Source organism: Papio anubis, chromosome 11 (genome assembly GCF_008728515.1).
Source record: "Papio anubis isolate 15944 chromosome 11, Panubis1.0, whole genome shotgun sequence".
Taxonomy (NCBI): Eukaryota; Metazoa; Chordata; class Mammalia; order Primates; family Cercopithecidae; genus Papio; species Papio anubis.
Window position 1 is genome coordinate 48,368,406 of NC_044986.1, and position 17,757 is coordinate 48,386,162.

A 17,757-nucleotide genomic window follows, 5' to 3' on the forward strand; every position below is an offset into this window, starting at 1 on the left:
ATCTGATTTTGAGAGGGACACTGTTCCAAGGTAAAAATTATGAAGAAGATCACATTTCAATTAAGGCTGTTTTGTATCTGTCATCTCCTATAAGTATGCACTGTATTAAAAACTATAGAATGACTATATTGGCAGGATCAAGGTTCACGTATCCTTAGTGATCAGTCATATCAATAGTGTGGCATTTGATACGATGTGATGAAAATGGCACTTTATCTCTGTAGTCTTCTTCTTCCCCAGAACGTCCTAACTCTAGTTTAATCATGAAAAAAAAACATCCGACTATCCCAAATTGAGGTACACGCTACAAAACACCTGGCAAGTATTCCTCAAAAACAAGGAAGGATGATAAGACAGATAAATACAAGATGATATTCTAGATGGGATCCCGGACCAGAAAACGGACCATAAGTAAAAGCTAAGGAAATCTGAATAAAAGTATGGAGTTTAGTTTCCAAAAAAAACAAAACAAAACAAAACAAAACAAAACCCTATAGATTTCTTCATCGTTCAAGTTTAAAACAATGTTTTATTGATAAACCATTCAATTTTTTGGCAGCATCATAGAACAATGCCAAGTTTTGCATCCAATGGCAGTGACTTGATAACAAATGTGAGATGTTTCCTGGGACTTAATTCATTCGATTAATGTACCGATCACTATTACTAAACAACTTAACATGGTAAACATTTTGCTCCATTTTATTCTTTTCTGCTTAGTATTTTCTATGCTAAGACAGATATACAGGCTTTCTCCATTTCAAGAATGGATGGTGTTCTCAAAGATCATTTGAGAACAGTTGTTTGGTCCCTGGATACATTTTCCTGTGATACTTGTATACTAAGTAGTAAGTGTCTGTCACATACATATCAAATAAATACTAATGGTTCTTTAAAATATACATGTGATTATTACCATTGGTAATTAACTGCTGTATAGACTTGCATATGAATTTCATTTTAAAATACTGATGCCTAGTCCCAAATCTCAAAGTTTTATCATGTCTGTTTTTCACACAACCCATATTCTAATATGAATCCTGGGAAGGGAAGGAACCACTGGTCTATAATAGGTCTATTTCAAACATCCAAGATGTATTTTCCCCAATTACTGTTTGGGCATTAAATCAGGGTCTCTTGCATGCCTGTTTTGCATACCAGGAGCTGAAAGCAGGACTCCATGAAATGAAAACCTCTGGTATTATTTTCCTGAAGCAGGAGGTTTAGGAGTCTAGGATTGGAGGACAGAATTGGGAAGAGGACCATTGAGTAGCAGAAAGAGAAACTACAGGTACAAGGACTCTCTGCAAAGTTTGTATCTCTCAAGACACTTGGAATAATGGAACTGTGAAGCTGTAAGTGAGCTTCATAGACATGTCCAATGCAAACCCTTCATTTTGCAGAAAAGGGGATACCTTGCACGAGCTGGGCTGGGGCCAGCTTCCTGATTATTTCTTTTGTTATACTCCTAGAGGCCATGGAGGGTAATTTGTGGCCTTATTTTCTTCTTTCACACATTGCTTTATACTGTCTTTTCATTGTTTGATCTACTACAACCATGGCTGTATCCCTAAGCCTCCTGTCCATGAAGTTATGCAAAATTCATCAGAGATTTTCTATTCAGAAGATCGCTGCTAGTAACCATAGAGAAAAGGTGCAGCCTGGATTTTTATAAACATGAGAGAACACAGCAAAAATTTGTAAGCCAGAAATAAAAGCTGACTTCTAGTGTTCAAGTCCTGCCTAATCCTTCTGTTCCCAGTTCAGTATTTCGACTGATCTCTTTGATTAAGAAAATAATTAAGACTAATTTTAAGGTTTAAGAGTAAATGTTTTCATCTTTCTTCCAATACTTTTAACCTCCATATAACAAATGACCTGCAAAACAAAATAAAGACTCTTCTTAGTCTTTGGGTAGAAGAGGGATTTTTATATCTGAAGGCAAAACAAGAGCTGTCTTTAGTTATCCCTTCTTTAGAAATGAAGGCTATGGCAAAGATGTCCTCATGGAAATTGCAATGAGAGCTATAGTAATGCATAATTTTTCCGGGGTGGCGTGAAGCAATAACATGAAGATGAGGGACGTTTACCTCCAGGGCTGAGTTGCTCAAATATTATAGTCATTTGATATTACAGCAGTGAAGGCAGAGGAAGGAGTCATTTTCATCTATCCTCTTTCTCATTAAACCTCACCTCCCTGGCCCTGGGTAGCCATGCCATAATAGTCACTAACTCTGGACCCCCCTGGTCTACAAGAAAAAACGCCCTGAGGTTCAGAGAGACGCAGAAGAAAATGAAGAAATTAGCTTGCACTGAGAAGAGAGAGAACTTCCTCAGACCCCAGCTTCTAATGGTTGTGCATTTATATAAAGGAAATATCTATTCTGGCATGAATAAAGTTGATAACTTCATGCATTTTTGTTTGAATACATATATGAGATTATTTATATTCTGTAAATCAAAAAAGAATCATCACTAAATAACTTAATAAATGAACTTTTTATTATGGCCAATGATTCTGTTAAAGTAACATATACCAAAAGGGGAAAAAACCCTTGAATTCTTTTCCTGCCAGTTCTTTATTCATGGACCTTTTTTAGAAAGAGAAAAATTTGGCAAGGCATGGTGGCTCATGCCTGTAATCCCAACACTTTGGGAGGCCAAGGTGGGCAGATCACTTGAGGGCAGGAGTTGGAGACCACCCTGACCAACATGGTGAAACCCTGTCTCTACAACAACACAAAAATTAGCTGGGTGTGGTGGCCTGTGCCTGTAGTCCCAGCTACTGAGAAGGCTGAGACAGGAGACTTGCTTGAACCGAGGAGGTAGAGGCTACAGTGAGTCAAGATCACACCACTGCACTCCAGCCTGAGGTGACAGGGGACTCAGTCTCAAAAGAAAAGAGAGAAAGAAAGAGAAAGAGAAAGGAAAGGAGGAGGAGGAGGGAAAGAAGAAGAAGAAGAAGAAGAAGAAGAAGAAGAAGAAGAAGAAGAAGAAGAAGAAGAAGAAGAAGAAGAAGAAGAAAGAAAAGAAAAATTTATCTCAAGCTGTGTAAAAAATTTCAAAAGGTCAGTGTCATGAATATTTAATACATTCAAAAGCTGACAAAGAGGGAGTAAAAGTATTCTCATCTTTAGTACTGATATTTGAATTTTTAAAACATCTCTTTTGAGCCCCTGTGGACTTTCATTTTTGGCCTTTAATTTTATTGGAACACACACAGGCAGGAAACACATTGTAGGCAACAACACATAAGTGCTTAGCTATAAAGAGGCCAAAATTGTTCTAGACTGAAATGTGTAGTAAAAGAACATATTACTCAAATATATTTTATAACTTTTTTATTTGCCTTTGTTTTTCAAATATAAGGACATTATAAAAACTGCAGATAGTAAAAATTATTACAGACCAGGAGTCAGAATGGCAGTCTTCTGTGCCTAGGTCTTTATGACCTTAGCTAAAGTCACTTAACATCTCCAGATTAGTTCCTTTATTTAAAAAAAAGTAATGTGGAGGTTAAACTAGATGAGGTCCACTGGCGTGAATCCACATTTTGAAGTATGTTGGTATTTTAAGATTTTGAGATAAAAACATCTTTAAAATGGTGACTCTCTATGTTTAAAAGGAAATTTATTTATTTAGAATAAGCATAAATATGCTATGATGTGAAACATGCCCATGGTCCTAATTTTTCCAGTGCTTAATTATTAAAACCAATCACTTATCAGAACTGGTTTACCCAGGTACAAAATAGAAGTAAAAATATTTGTTATCTTATCTTCACAAAGAATCAGCCAGGATAAATTAAATAAGAGAGATTTTAAAGTCATGGAAGAAAGGTGCTTTCTAAATGCAGAATATTTGCATTACTATCATTATTCTTATGCAGCAGATATACGAAATGCAATTTTCCTGTATATTCCTATTGGCTATGGCTCCTCAAGAACATGTATTTGAAAAATAAGTGGAACTATTTCATGACTAGAGTGCTCAAAGAAAACGTCTATTTCTGAAAACCACAATTTTGGAAATAGCAGGAGCAAACTAATGTTATCTCAAATTCCCTGAAGAAGAGATTATATTTTCCAGAGTAAATTGATATAGTGAAATACTTTATGTTCATTAAATTACTTTTAAACTTTTTATTTCTTTAAGTTATTCCTTCCACTGCTGAAAGGATGGTGATTACACCTAGATGCTGTACAACAAGAATACATTAAAAATCGGCCCTTTTTGCTCGGAATTTTAGGAGTTTTCTTGTTTAAAGAGGTTTTTAAAAACTTTATAGTAATAGGTACTTTAAAAAGTTTTTTATTTTGAAAACATGATTTAGCAGAAAATAATTCCCCATACAAACAAACGCTAAGATGGTTCTTTTTGTTTTCCAATGAAGTCAAAAGATTCTGCATTCAAAGCTTAGTTGTCAATAAGACTCTTTATGTAGCAGCAATTATTTAATAAGAGATGATTGATGACTTGATTATAGAGTCTACCCATTTTTATTTTAGTGTCTAAGCTTATTTAATTTCAAGCATTTGAAAATCAAGGGAATAAGGACATGTATTTCCTAACATTTTCCATATACACAAAGTTAAAGTTGCACAATGAGGCAACAGTCCCTGTAGTTTAAGCCCAAATAGCATCTTCCTTTTTAAATGTGAAAATATATTTTATTGGTTCAGTTTTCAATGCTACTTTCTCTCTATATAGGCATTCTTCTGAAGGCATTTTTATGTACTTTGCCAGACTTACAGATTAGTCAGTACGCTAAGCTTTATTAAATCAGGAACAATTATCACATAAAATCCTGTGTACCAAATTAAGTGCTCATTCAGTACATAGCCAGCATTATATCTTGGATGTATCATAGACCAGGTCTGTATATTTTGAGCTTACGGCTCACTTTCTCAATGTTCTTACTCCTTTTTCAAACAGTTTTTGTAAGTAATTATTTATAGATTGTGGTGCTCTTAGTTTACAAAAAAAAAAAAAAAAAAAAATGAAAGAGGATTTCTGGGCATGTATCTGAACATTTAAGTAAGCTGGGATTCTGACTTGATTTTTCCAGTAAATTTATACTTATTGCTTAAGTGTATATTTATCAGTATTCCCAGAAAGGCCAAGACATTGAAGAAATCAAAGTTGGAAGGACAGTCAGTAGCAGAACCAGGAACATAAGTCATGAGCTTTTGATAAGCCAGGATGCTCTCTTGTAGCATTTTAAAATCCAGGGTAGACACTGATGTTCTTACTGAATCTCATCTTACCTACTACAGTTACGGAATAAGAAATAAACTCAGTCATGCATGACAGTCTATGTGTGCTTACTAAAACGTTTCATTTTCGTAGTTTTCCCCAAGAATTGATCGATCTAAACTCAACAGGAAATGAAAGTATACTGAAGAGTAGATGAGTGCAGGCAAAGCCAGGCTAACAGATTTACATGTGAATTAGTAGATATTAACAACTTATTTATTTATTTATTTATTTATTTATTTATTTATTTATTGGAGGCACTTAGAGTAGACTTCTGTAGCTCATTTGGATTATGGGTGAGCTGGGCTAAAGCTAATACGGCTATATTTGCCTTTTGTACTATTGGCTTTGAATTACCCATCTGGAACTACAGTTACGTTCCTTTTGCATGTGGTCTTTACTTTTAAATGGTACTTAATATTGTCTGCTTTGTAAAATAATGCTGAGTTACTTCTGTTATTGGAATGGCAATGTGAAAGTAAAATTTTAAGTTTCACAAATTTTGTCCTGGGTTGAAACATTATATTTGGTTTCCAATACATAGGGAAAGATGTTTACTTCTTAATAATAATGCTCAATCATAAGGTGTAGCATCCGTTTCTGTTAATTTAAAATGACAGCATTGATTCAAGGATATTACATCAAGAATGGAAAACAACTGTGAATAATAAGGGCCACTGGATTCTTACTCCTTGGTTTTGTGGAGACTGGTAATATTGGAAGAAATGGAAATATAATAAACTAATGACTATTATCTATTTTCCAAAGAAATGTGAATATGATACTGTGCAGATACGTGGTTTTAGAAAGAGAGATGGGGGAGGGGAGAAGGAGACTGAGATTATTCTATTATTGTTTTCCTGTTTCTAAACTATGCATATGTATCTTGGTCTAATTTTTATACTTGCAAATGTACATTTTATTGTTTTTGGAACCTCCTTTGGTGTATTAACAGAAATGAAAAGATGAAAATCAAATCAACTTTGTTATTCCTTAGTTCTAAAGTTCTTCCCCCTTCCCCTTCCCCTTTGCCCCTTCCCCGAACTTCCTCCCTCTCCTCCCCCAGTTCCCTCCCCTCCCCCTTCCCTTCCCTTCCCTTCCCGACTTCCCTTCCCTTCCCTTCCTTTCTCTCTTTCTCTATCTTTCTCTGTCTTTTCTAAGCTATGTTGGCTATTTCAGAACTATTGTTTATTCCTATTGCTCTAGGACCAGAAGAGCAGGGCCCAAGACCAATGTATAAAAGCCCCCAACCCTCTTGCCAAAATATCTCATCCCCAGATTCACTGGGTAGCTACTTATCTCCTGGGCCGTTTTAATCCACCCCAGAAATCTTGTATGATTTATGGAACTTCCTGAGGCTTTCAGAAGGTATAGAACTATAGGTTTTAACTCTTGTACATCAAAATCACCTGGGAGCTTTTTTAAAATAGGGATGTCTAGGTAGCACCTCCAGAAATTTCTCATTCACTTGGTCTGTGGCAAGGCTTAAATTAATTGTTTTTAAAAGATGCTCATGTAGCTCTAATGTGCAACAAAAGGCTAGAATCCCTCCACTCATCTATGTGTACTTCCAGCCTAATTTCACAAGGCCCCAAAATAAGAATTGTTGGGGTGCTTTCAAGGATTACAAAAAATAACACCATACTTTAAATATATGAAATGGTATCACAATAGTCTGAAAGAGTTCACCCTGTTTGCAGCTGGGCGTAGTGGCACACACGTGTAATTCCCAGCTAGCTGGGAGGCTGAGGCATGAGAATAGCTTGAACCCGGGAAGTGGAGGTTGCAGTGAGCCAAGATTGCACCACTGCACTCCAGCCTCAGCCTGGGTGACACAGCAAGACTTTGTCTAAAAAAAAAAGAAAGAAACGAGGTTCACCCTGTTTGCACCTGAGATTTCTAAATCCAACAAACACATGGATTATTATTCAACAACGATCTCATAAAAGATTTAATTATCCAGGCAGTCAGGAAATGCTTGACCACATACAAATAGTCACGGGGTCTGATCTCAACAGATGTCTTTTTTCAGCACCTGTTGGAGTCAACTCTGCCACTAGCCCTTTCAATGGGATGGAGTTTTAATTTTCCAAAAGTAGCAAGCCAGCTGGAATGCTAGAAATGCACATTTGCTGCTTCTGTTCCATTCTAGTAAACCATCTCCCGGATCACTATGTTGATCTCTTGAGTGTGTAGTTAATGACAGAAGTCTACAAATACCATTAGGATGGACTAGCAGCCTTGTTTATAAAAGTTTATTGGAGGGAGTTGATTTCACATAATTAGCCAATAATGGAAAACAATGATGTTTTTACCCTCTGAGAAGCCTGTCAACAATTGATTTGTTAAAAAAATTAGAAACATGGTTGTAAGTTAAAGAATGCAGAAAGCTTACCTAGAAAGCTGTTTCACAAATCCCCCAAGTGAAGAGTCTAAATTTATGTTTGACTGTAATGGAATAGCTAAAATGTTACACAGCTTAATGTTAAACATACCCATGACTGATTCTTTTCAAAAGTATACATAAACAGGCTGTGTTAGCATCATTACCTCAAGTGCATTCATCATTTCTATCTATAGTGTAGTACTGAATCAGGTGTTGCTGAGCTGAAGGTCACGGGTTATGCATAGCTATTCAAATACTTTATTTTTGAGACAGCTGAATTACTCCCTGACCTGACGTTAGTGAGTGGGCAGATCATCTTCATCTTTGTGCCTTCCTGTCCTTTCTAAAAATAGCAGAGCCTTTGACAAGGATATATTTTAAGCAGCTCATATTCACTTGTCGCATCAGGAGAAGCTTATTCTGGCCACTTGCATGTGTCAGGTTTGCATGTGTGCATAGTTAGACTTTGGGAATAGCGGTCCATGCTTCTCCACACCACTCATCCAAGAAACTTACAAACATAAAGACCCTGAGATTGCTAGCTGAGAGTTTTGGCTACAAGTCAGTGGGTACACAAAAATGAAGGGAAGACACTTTTTAGGAATGTGACTATGCTTCCGAAATCATCCATTTTGGACATTTATACATCAGTTCTCAGCTTCTCGGATCTGTTTTCATAAAACCTGGCTGTGATTTCGCTCCAGAGACCTCCGTGATCTTGCCGCTTTTAATTAATATTTATAGGAGGCGCTGCCAGCCTGTGGATAAGGGAAACTGATGAGAAACTGCCATCCAAAATCTGAACGGCAAAAACAAAACCAAGCCAAACCAAAAAATCTAAAACAAAACCAAAAAAGAACAACTCAAACAATCCGTGTTCACAAGAAGACGCGTAGAAAAAGGCCTCCATGTAACTTTGATTTGATAACTGGATTTATCAGTCACTTGACTGGCATGCAGTGGGTACTTTGTATTTTTCTACAGTACTTTGAAACACAAGTGCAAATTTATGTTATTCTGCACAACTGGGACCAAAAAATTATGAGTGTGAGAAAACACAAACTCTAAAAGCAAGATGGAATGTAAGCAGGTAAACCCTGTTCCACAGTCATGTCATTCTGGTACAGATGTACGTGGTACTCGTGTTTGCACCTCTAAGAAATTTCCATTTTTTCACATCAAAAAATCCAGATATGAAGCTGAAGCGGCTTTCTTCGCCAACCTGAAGCTGTCTGATTTCAACATCATTGACACCCTTGGAGTTGGAGGTTTCGGACGAGTAGAACTGGTAGGTGATGGTTCTTTAAATGCTTTTGATCACCTCTGCTTCCTTTTTAATTTTTTTCCCTAGATTAAGATTTCTTCCTTTTCTTTTGTTCTGTCTTTCATCATTAATTACCATTATTCCTAAATCAGTACCAAATACTTTGCAGTAGACATGTCATAATTCGCAACAAAGTGGGCTAAATTGTGCAGTCAACAACTAAAAATAAAATAAATAACTCATTGCTTTTTAGAAAACCCCATCATATTAAGTGTAAGGTAAACACATTGACTTAAAGAAGAGTCATTAAGCACGTCTTACCCAACTAATTTTCTATCATCTTTATTTCCTAGTTCTGAGTGGTGCTTACCAACAATTATGCATCCTAACAATAATTACAATAATTTAAATGTAAATTTAAATACATATAAAGGGAAATAGAAGAGATATATATGAAGTAAATGGTGTTGTAGTAGTAATTCTGTGGTTCTGTAGTTGCAAGTACCTATTTATAGTGCTAATAGTTTGAATATTTTATATAGTTTATTTCACACACACAGTTTGTATACATATATATACACATGCACATACAGCTATAGATTCATGAAGATGAAGACACTTTGTACAAGTTAATGCATTCAACACGTTGCATGAATGTGGTGTAAACAACATGAAAACGTACTCTATTTTGCATTTGTTTGAAATGTAAATTTAAAAACTGACATATTATCACAAGAATGAGGAAAAAATGTATTCTTATGACTAACTGCATTTCAAGACGGTGTGGCTATAAACCCTAATTGAAAATGCAGATTGATTTCCACCTCCCTGCTGAACATGGAGGATTTCCTGATATCAGACACCAGTACAGTATGTGAGGAACTCCCTGAGATGGTGTACAGTGCAGTAAACAGTTACGGTTGCCATCAGGGGTCAAGAGAAATCCCCTTCCTTAAAAGTATATTGACCCAGCACTATTTTTATATTTGTCTATTTGTATTGCAGTTGGAATTTCTGACTTGAACAGGCAGAAAGATGGTATTTACTTAGATATTAGACAAGAAGGTTTTAGAGCCATATGTCTCACTGAATTAGTATTATGCTTCCCTTAACACTGGTTGGAGATACTGTAGTAATACCACCTCTGACTTGAAAGTCTGTAAGTGTGCCTTTGATGATATGAGTATTTTCAGTTCTGGGAGAAAAACAAAACAAAACAAAACAAGTAAGGTTCTAGACAAACATCTTGCTTTTCTGAACCCTACAAATTAATGTAACCATGAATTTATTTTTTAAGAACTTTGGTTTTGTGGAAAATTATAATTATCTGTATAGCTAATAAATATTCATTAACAGCATTATGCATGAACTGCTTTGATTTGGAGGTGTTGGGACATACAGGCAGGAAAAGAAAACAGAGCTCCCTGCCATGCAGGATTTATTTTCTGATGTGTTTATATAGTTGTGTATTTCTAAAACACTCTCCAAATGAAGCAGTATAAGGGATAGAATTTCTTGGACAGTGATTGTAGGACTGTTATGAGTCCTTAAATATTATTTTTTAAAGATGATGGACAATAAAACTGCTATTTTTGTTGACAAAAAAAAATCAGCGTTACAACTTTGTGAACTCTTAGACATTTGATAACTTAAAGAGCGATCTTTGAAGTTACCAGTGAGATATTTAATGAAATATAGGAATTTACTTAGGATTTTTGAAATATTGAAAATAACTTACAGGCACTGAAGTCATTTCAGGCTAAAGATTTGAATACCAAGCTGATAGTGCAAATCTTCTAGAAAATCCTCTGAAAAGCAAACGAGGAGGTACAAACAAAAGTTTGATTAGCCTCAAAATTGGGAAGAATTTAATGTGGGCATATAAAAGTTTAGTTTAAAAACAAAAATTTGCATTTGTGCTCTCGTGTGTGTGCACACGTGTGTATGCTCATTTCTGTGTATTCATGTGCATGTTTGAGTATATATACACATATATATGTGCATATAATCTCCATCCCCAGAGAAATACCAGATAGTCAGCCTAATTTTCTTCTCATGGATATTATATTTTACTCTTTTAGATAGATGTTTATAGATAATGAACACCATAGCCCTAAGAATTAATTGATATTGGAAATGTAGCCCACTTTGTAAAAACTGTAGATATTACTGATGAGTGGTAAATTCATAATGGAGTATAGGGTACAATTTCTACATTAGGGGAAGAGGCGCATGTCCTTAACCTTTTAAGGTCACATCAGCTTTCGTTGTCTTGCACGTGTACAACATACTGTAGGACAATCAGAGTGCCTATATTGTCTTCAGCATTCGATGTGGACCAGTCATTTAAATGATCACTAATACCTTATTTTCCCAATTCTTACCACTTACTAATTGCCTGGTAGTATTACTTTGGGGGTATTAAAATATTATCTGTGATTGTTCATCTTTTACATACATTCAATAATGCTGGAATTGAGAGTTTGGCCTCAACACTTTGCTTGTAATTGTACATACCATTTTCATGGAATATAACGAATCACCGTAATGATAATGGTGTACCATCAGAGTGGCACCTACCCCATTCATAGTTAGGAGTAAGATGTAGGCAGAGACCAGTTCTTTTGTGATTACAGAAGTTTTCACTCTCCTCTGAGAATGACACATGCAAGATAATCTTGTCAATATTATAAAGTCCTATTAAAGCAATATCTAAGCAATAAAATCTTCATATAAACTCATTTTATATTTATGTATGGAGTGCTCAACATGTTAATACAAAGTATATAATACTTAGAATCTTAGTTTAGCAGTAATGTTGAGCAAGTAAATGACATTTCAAGATAATACCATAAGTTACACTTTAATTTTAAAATAGTATTTTTTAAAGTTTCCCAGAAATAACATTATAAAATTATAAGCCCTTCAGTGGAGTATGAAGAATTTAGAAATTTGAATTTTTGAACTTCATTTCCTATTAAAGTTAAGAATGTAGTTTTCTCATCACTGTTTGACATACAGATTATGTTTGTGTGTGAAGGTAGTTATACCCTTCACAGACTTTTTAGCATTTCTTAATTTTTATCATTCATGTCAATTTCGATAAATGTAGATGAAGAAGTATTTTTCTACAGGAGAATTTATAAATAGTTTATTATCAATTTTTGGAGGTAAGAACATAATTTTGCCACATAATAAGAAACTTAAATATGTGTTCAGCAAAGAGTCCAGAAGCTTGAAGTGAAGGTCTTTTATGCATGGGAATTGTAGTCTTAAGATATTCAGTCTCTTCCTAAATGGTCTTAGCATAACTGACTTTCACTTGTTTAATATCAGACATGTCCTGTTCACAACCATTTCCTCTGGGCAGTCATTTGGACTGCTTTCCTTTCTGTTTTCTGGCATATGCCATATTTTCTGCCTATGTTCTTTATTTTTAAGAATGGTCTTTCTAATGTGTTCAGTTACTGTCTGTTTACAGTATGTCTTCTAGGAGAACACATTCCATTTATAGTATCACTTTCAGCAAAAGAACTCAGCTCTCTTTTTATATATGACTTACTCACAAAAGCCCTAAGCACTGATGTAAGTCATCTAGGTAATCATCTTCATTTACAAAGTATGACTGTAAAATAAGGAGGTTGGTTTTACAAATTACAAGTGAAAATTAGTCCCATTGCCTTATAGTCATATTCCCCATTTACTCTACTTTTGTCCTTCTGAGAAAGGCACCTGTTTTTCAGAATAGATTTGCACAAGTCAAAGACAAACCGATTTTTTAATATGCCAATAATATGTAGTTTGTACTTTAAAATATTAGATATTTAATCTGTTTATTTAGCAATCCAAATGTCTCCTATACCAGAGTGGCATACTTGGATAAAATACAGGAACAAATATAAGAGAAACATAACCTCTGTGATTTTGGATTATATACTTTCTACATCAGTTATTCTGTATATATGTATTGAGCTCTACAATTGAAGATAAAAAATTCAATAAATAGAATAGTCCTTGGCTCTAGAGACTCGCAGTCTACTGGGAGGGGCAATCATGTAAACTAATAATTAAACTCATAAGCGAAGCATGATCAGCAGGGGCTCAGTGAGTGGGGGAACAAGACTTCTTGCAGGAGATAGCATTTCTGAGGCAGAGGGAGAGTTAAGGCATTACTATAAATAACCTGATGCCTTATGGAATATACTTAGTAAAATGAAACTATTGTAGAAACAAATGTTTATTAATAAATTAATATTATTTCTTTAATAAAATAACCTTTCATTTGAACACTACTTTATAATCTTCAAATTGCTTTCAGGTTCATTGTATAATTTTGCCCTTATAGCTACCCTGGGAGGAGAACATGAGGCATGATCCACATTTTACAGGAAAGAAGACAAGAATAATGTATATATATGGTTTAAGGCCACTTAGTCATCGAAAGAGTTGTTGTTATTGCCTAGAATTACTGATTTTTTTAACTAGAAGCTTTTTCTGCCATTCTGGCTTTTAAAAATATTTGGATTCTTACCACCACCATCAACAACAACCACCCCCAAATCAAACAAGTGTTACTTCATTGTCATATGTATACCTTTGCTTTAAAAAAATTCTTCTGGAATTCAAGAACCTGAATTAAAACTAAATCTAGAATAGATGTAGTAATTGTCTGCTATGTGCCTCTCTTTCTGTTATATCTTCAGAGACTCCACTTTCTCTAACTCTTTTTCTGCTCCTATTTTAGTGGCAAAATGTCTGTGGAGAAAAAAATCCGACAGTATAACATGGTAGCGAGAAGCTAGAGCTCTAGAATTAGGCATTCTGGATTCAGATGTTACCCATTGTGTATGCTTAGTCATTTACTTAAAACTTTGTGAGCCTTGGTTTTCTTGTCTCTGAAATGATGATAATAATAGGATATATACCTCACAAGGTTGTGAAAATTAAACAAGTTAAAGTCCTCAAAATAGTGTCTCACGCATCATGGGTCAGTAAATGGTGTTAATGTTGTTACTGTTGCTATTATTATTAAAACATGCTAATGATAGTTCTCTTTATCACTTCCAGCTATATGCATAGAAAAGGAAGGGAATGAAATGATTTTACTCTTTTCTTTTCCACTGCTAAGCCAAGGCCTGAGAGTGCAACCATTATTCTAATATAAGTAAGAGCCCAGAGGTCTTCAAATGACCTTCAATGATAGCTTCTATTAAATTTCTCCAGACCACTAAAGCTCTTAACTTTCTCATCTGTCATGAGAGGAGATGGGAAACAATTTTCAATATCCCTTATGCTGAACCTGTGTGCACCTGAAGTAGCCTGCTTTTATTTATCCATTTCACTTCTAAATTGTGAAGCCCCACCTCTTAACCTCTCAATGGGAAATCGTTTTCAGTGCAAACTGCTGAATCATATCTAGTTTTTCTCCAGCCTTCTTAACCCATGGAACCTCAATTGGGCATAATAAAGACCTGGCTCTTGGCAAGTTGAATACAAAAGTTACCTCTCATTCCTTCTCTGCTGCAGTTCAGTTTCTAAACCACATAACTGGATTGCCCAGGAAAAGAACATGTGGTAGTTGTGAGAACCAATTTATGCTAAGACAAGCACGTGTAGTTAACAACGTGTGTGTCTGTTCATGACATCCATACCACTCTCACAGCATTTTTGCCAGCTGCCTTGGCGCTATAAAAACAAGCAAGCAGGCTTGGAGTGCTATGTAAACCAATTGAAAAAAAAAAGAGACTAAGAGGTGATTAAGCAAGAAGTTAGGTGATAAACCCATTGCTCAGTCAGCAGAGTCTTATTGCGAAAGGTGAGCAACTTAACTCCAAAGGGAAACCCCATGTACGATGAAAACATTTCAAGAGCTTTCTACAGCCAAGCCACACAGCAATGAAACAGAATAGCTGTGGAGATCTTTGGGCAGCATTGCCATGTGTACCCACAGTGATTTATGCTGCACTGGACACCGGGGGGAAACCCTGCTGCCCTAAGGCCTTGTGTCCTCTGTAAGTAAAGTGAGTAAGGACTCAATACTGGCTGAAACTGAAAGTTTGCTTCATTTTAACATAGCCTCTTCTCTAGTGGTACTCTACATGGTTTATTATTAAATATGTAATTCTCATTTTATGTTTATTCTTCAAAAGAATGAAAATGGACAAAAATTATTAACTGTAATAAATAGCATTCATTTCTCAGAAAATAAGTTCTTCAGATAGCTAATGAAAATCTGATCTAATAAATACTAATTAAGCATCAGTACGTGTAGTAATAATATACTGCAACAGCTAAAATAACCACATGACAGTTTCAATGCAGAAATTACAAGCAGTAAAGCTTATCTCTACTTTGGCATATGCAAATAAAGTAAGATAAGCATTACTTCATCTCATTATTGTACAATAAATTTTCTTTTGTACATTGATAATTATAATAAAATTTAGATTACATGAATGAAAACAAATGTAAGTTACTTTCTAACACATCTTGTGAAATTATAGAAATTTTATATATTAGCAATCAATTGAAATGCCTATTTTTTATTACAGGTAGTTGAAGTCAGTATCCTACCACAAGATAAAATGTTAGTAGTCTCTCCTCTAAACCTGCATAGGATTTTAGAATGATCAATATAAATCTAGAATCCACTGGGTATGTCTTTCCAAAGCTTAAGATAATTGGTGATAAAACAGCTCTTCCAAAAGTTAACATTTAGGTCATACTTGCCTTTTTGTTTTCTCTGACATAAATATTATTTTTTTTAAATCCAGAGAATTAATGGGTACATCACATTAGGCAAAAATCATCTGTTTTAAAAAACCCAAACTATTTCTGGGATATAAAAATATCAGACATGATTCCTGCCCTCAAGGAATTTCTGCCTCCTTCTAAGAAAGAAGATAAGATTAAGATATTTGAAAAGTAGCAAACAAAATCTTATGCTATTGTGTTAAATTAAAAAGTATGCAGAAGAGTTCTCAGTATTTCATCAGGAGAGAGGTCATTTGAAATTGATGGAGTAGAAGAGGGCCTGGGAAGATATACAGAACTGAAGCCAGGCAGTGGAGAATAGGTTGGGATTTAAATGAACAGATGGGGAAAGGCCATTCTGGGAAAAGGCCATTCCAGGCAAGGGTTACAACATAAAAGGCCACATGTTGTTACAGGACACCAAAGCAAGTGACTAGACTAGAGTGAATTACTGTTAGGGGAGCAGAGAGAAATATTAGATAGCTGATCAGTAGAGTATAATTGTATTATATTCTTTAAAAAGATTAGACTTGCCAAAAAAAAAAGAGTTGTTTGGACATTGAGTAATGAAAGCATATAAACACAGACTCTGCTCCAAACTTCTATCTATGACATGAAAGAAAGCACTATAAGGTGACTAGACAAGCTATTTTTAGGTGGCGCTGCTCCTAGAAATAGACATCATAATTTCTCTTCTGACAAAAGTAGGTTATTTTGTACCACAGTGCAGTCTGCATTCCTGAAAATTTCACGTAAACACTTTCAAAGAGGGATTCCTTCCATCGAGAGGGAAAAATAGTCCCCTTGTGTGTCTTAGTTATGTAGAAAATAGTCCTATCTTTTTAAATAAAATGAAGTAACTTATCTTGCTTTCTGGAAAAAATATAAAACAGGTAATTCTGTATGTTTCAATATATCTCATCAATTGCATATATTTAATTTATTGCTAATTAGTACTTGGTCCCTCAGTATTCCCCATTGTCATTGACATATGCAACATATTAGCTTGAACATTGAGCTATGAGGTCAGGAGCTTTTGTGGGCCAGGTAGTTTGTTCTTAGGCCCCAGCTCCAGCCCACTGCCTTTCACGTTCACACTGATAGTGGGGAGATCATCACTATCCAAAAGAAGTTCAAACAAATAAGTTAAAGGAGAGCCACTGTCTGGTCATCACTTTGACCTTGGATGCCACATCTACACAAACAAAGCAATTTAAATTTTTAATGTGACTGTTTTCCCTAAAGTAAACTGGTATAGGCAAAATCCAGTAGATTCTTATTGAACTGACTTAGCTACAGTTGATGTCCTTTTATATTTGTGAAAATCTGAAACACAAGATAAATGTGAAATACCAGAATCATATGGGGGAAGAAGTTATCTTTTTCTTTTTTCCTTAATTTACTTTTATCTGAAAAGGTCTTTATTTTGCCTTATTATTGAAAGATTCATTGAATTCTAGGTTAGCAGGTTCTCCCCTACATCCTTCCAACCCCATCCTCTCCACCCTCATTCCCATTCCCCCAGCCCTGTCTCCCAGCACTTTTTCAGTATTTTAAAAAGTATTTTAAATTGTAATAGCTTTAGGGGATATAAGTGGTTTTTTACTACACAGATGAATTGTATAGTTATCCTTTTTGTAACATCAGAGGGACAAAGTTTGAGGATAGCATGTAATAAGACATTAAGATCTGATTATAAGCCATTTTATTAAAGTTTTCCAGTATATAACAGTTTAAAAAAATTATAAAGTCATTCATCCCTATATTTTAGAAGTATAACCTCAATGCAAAACCTTTCATGAGTTAATTGGGTCACATGTCAGAAAGAGAGTTGAATTTCACAGTATGTCATCCTCTGTTTCATTTCAACCCATTTTAGATTTTCAGAGTCAATAAATGGAAGGAATTGAAATTTAAATATTCGACCTCATCTACATAGTTATATGTGTACTTTAAGTATTAGAATAAATTGAATTTATGTGAGCTATTCATGTGCTTAATTTAAAATATGTGAACAAGTTTTCAAAACTGATACACATAGTATTTCCTTATACAAGTGAGATTGTGCATAGAAACTAAAGTATTGGGTAAAGGATGA

At 35.0% G+C, this 17,757-nt stretch overlaps 1 protein-coding gene across 3 annotated transcripts in view; it reads left to right on the forward strand.

Annotated features, from left to right (window-relative positions):
• Positions 1 to 17,757, forward strand: part of PRKG1 (protein kinase cGMP-dependent 1) — a 1,324,128-nt gene that overhangs the window by 1,264,455 nt on the left and 41,916 nt on the right. For 2 of the 3 annotated variants that reach the window (XM_031652620.1, XM_031652619.1), the window contains exon 12: positions 8,834 to 8,930. In XM_031652620.1, the coding sequence (XP_031508480.1) occupies positions 8,834 to 8,930 (97 nt within the window). Of the gene's footprint in view, positions 1 to 8,655; positions 8,733 to 8,833; positions 8,931 to 17,757 lie in introns of those variants that run through there. The other variant, XM_021944038.2, reaches the window with a different exon arrangement.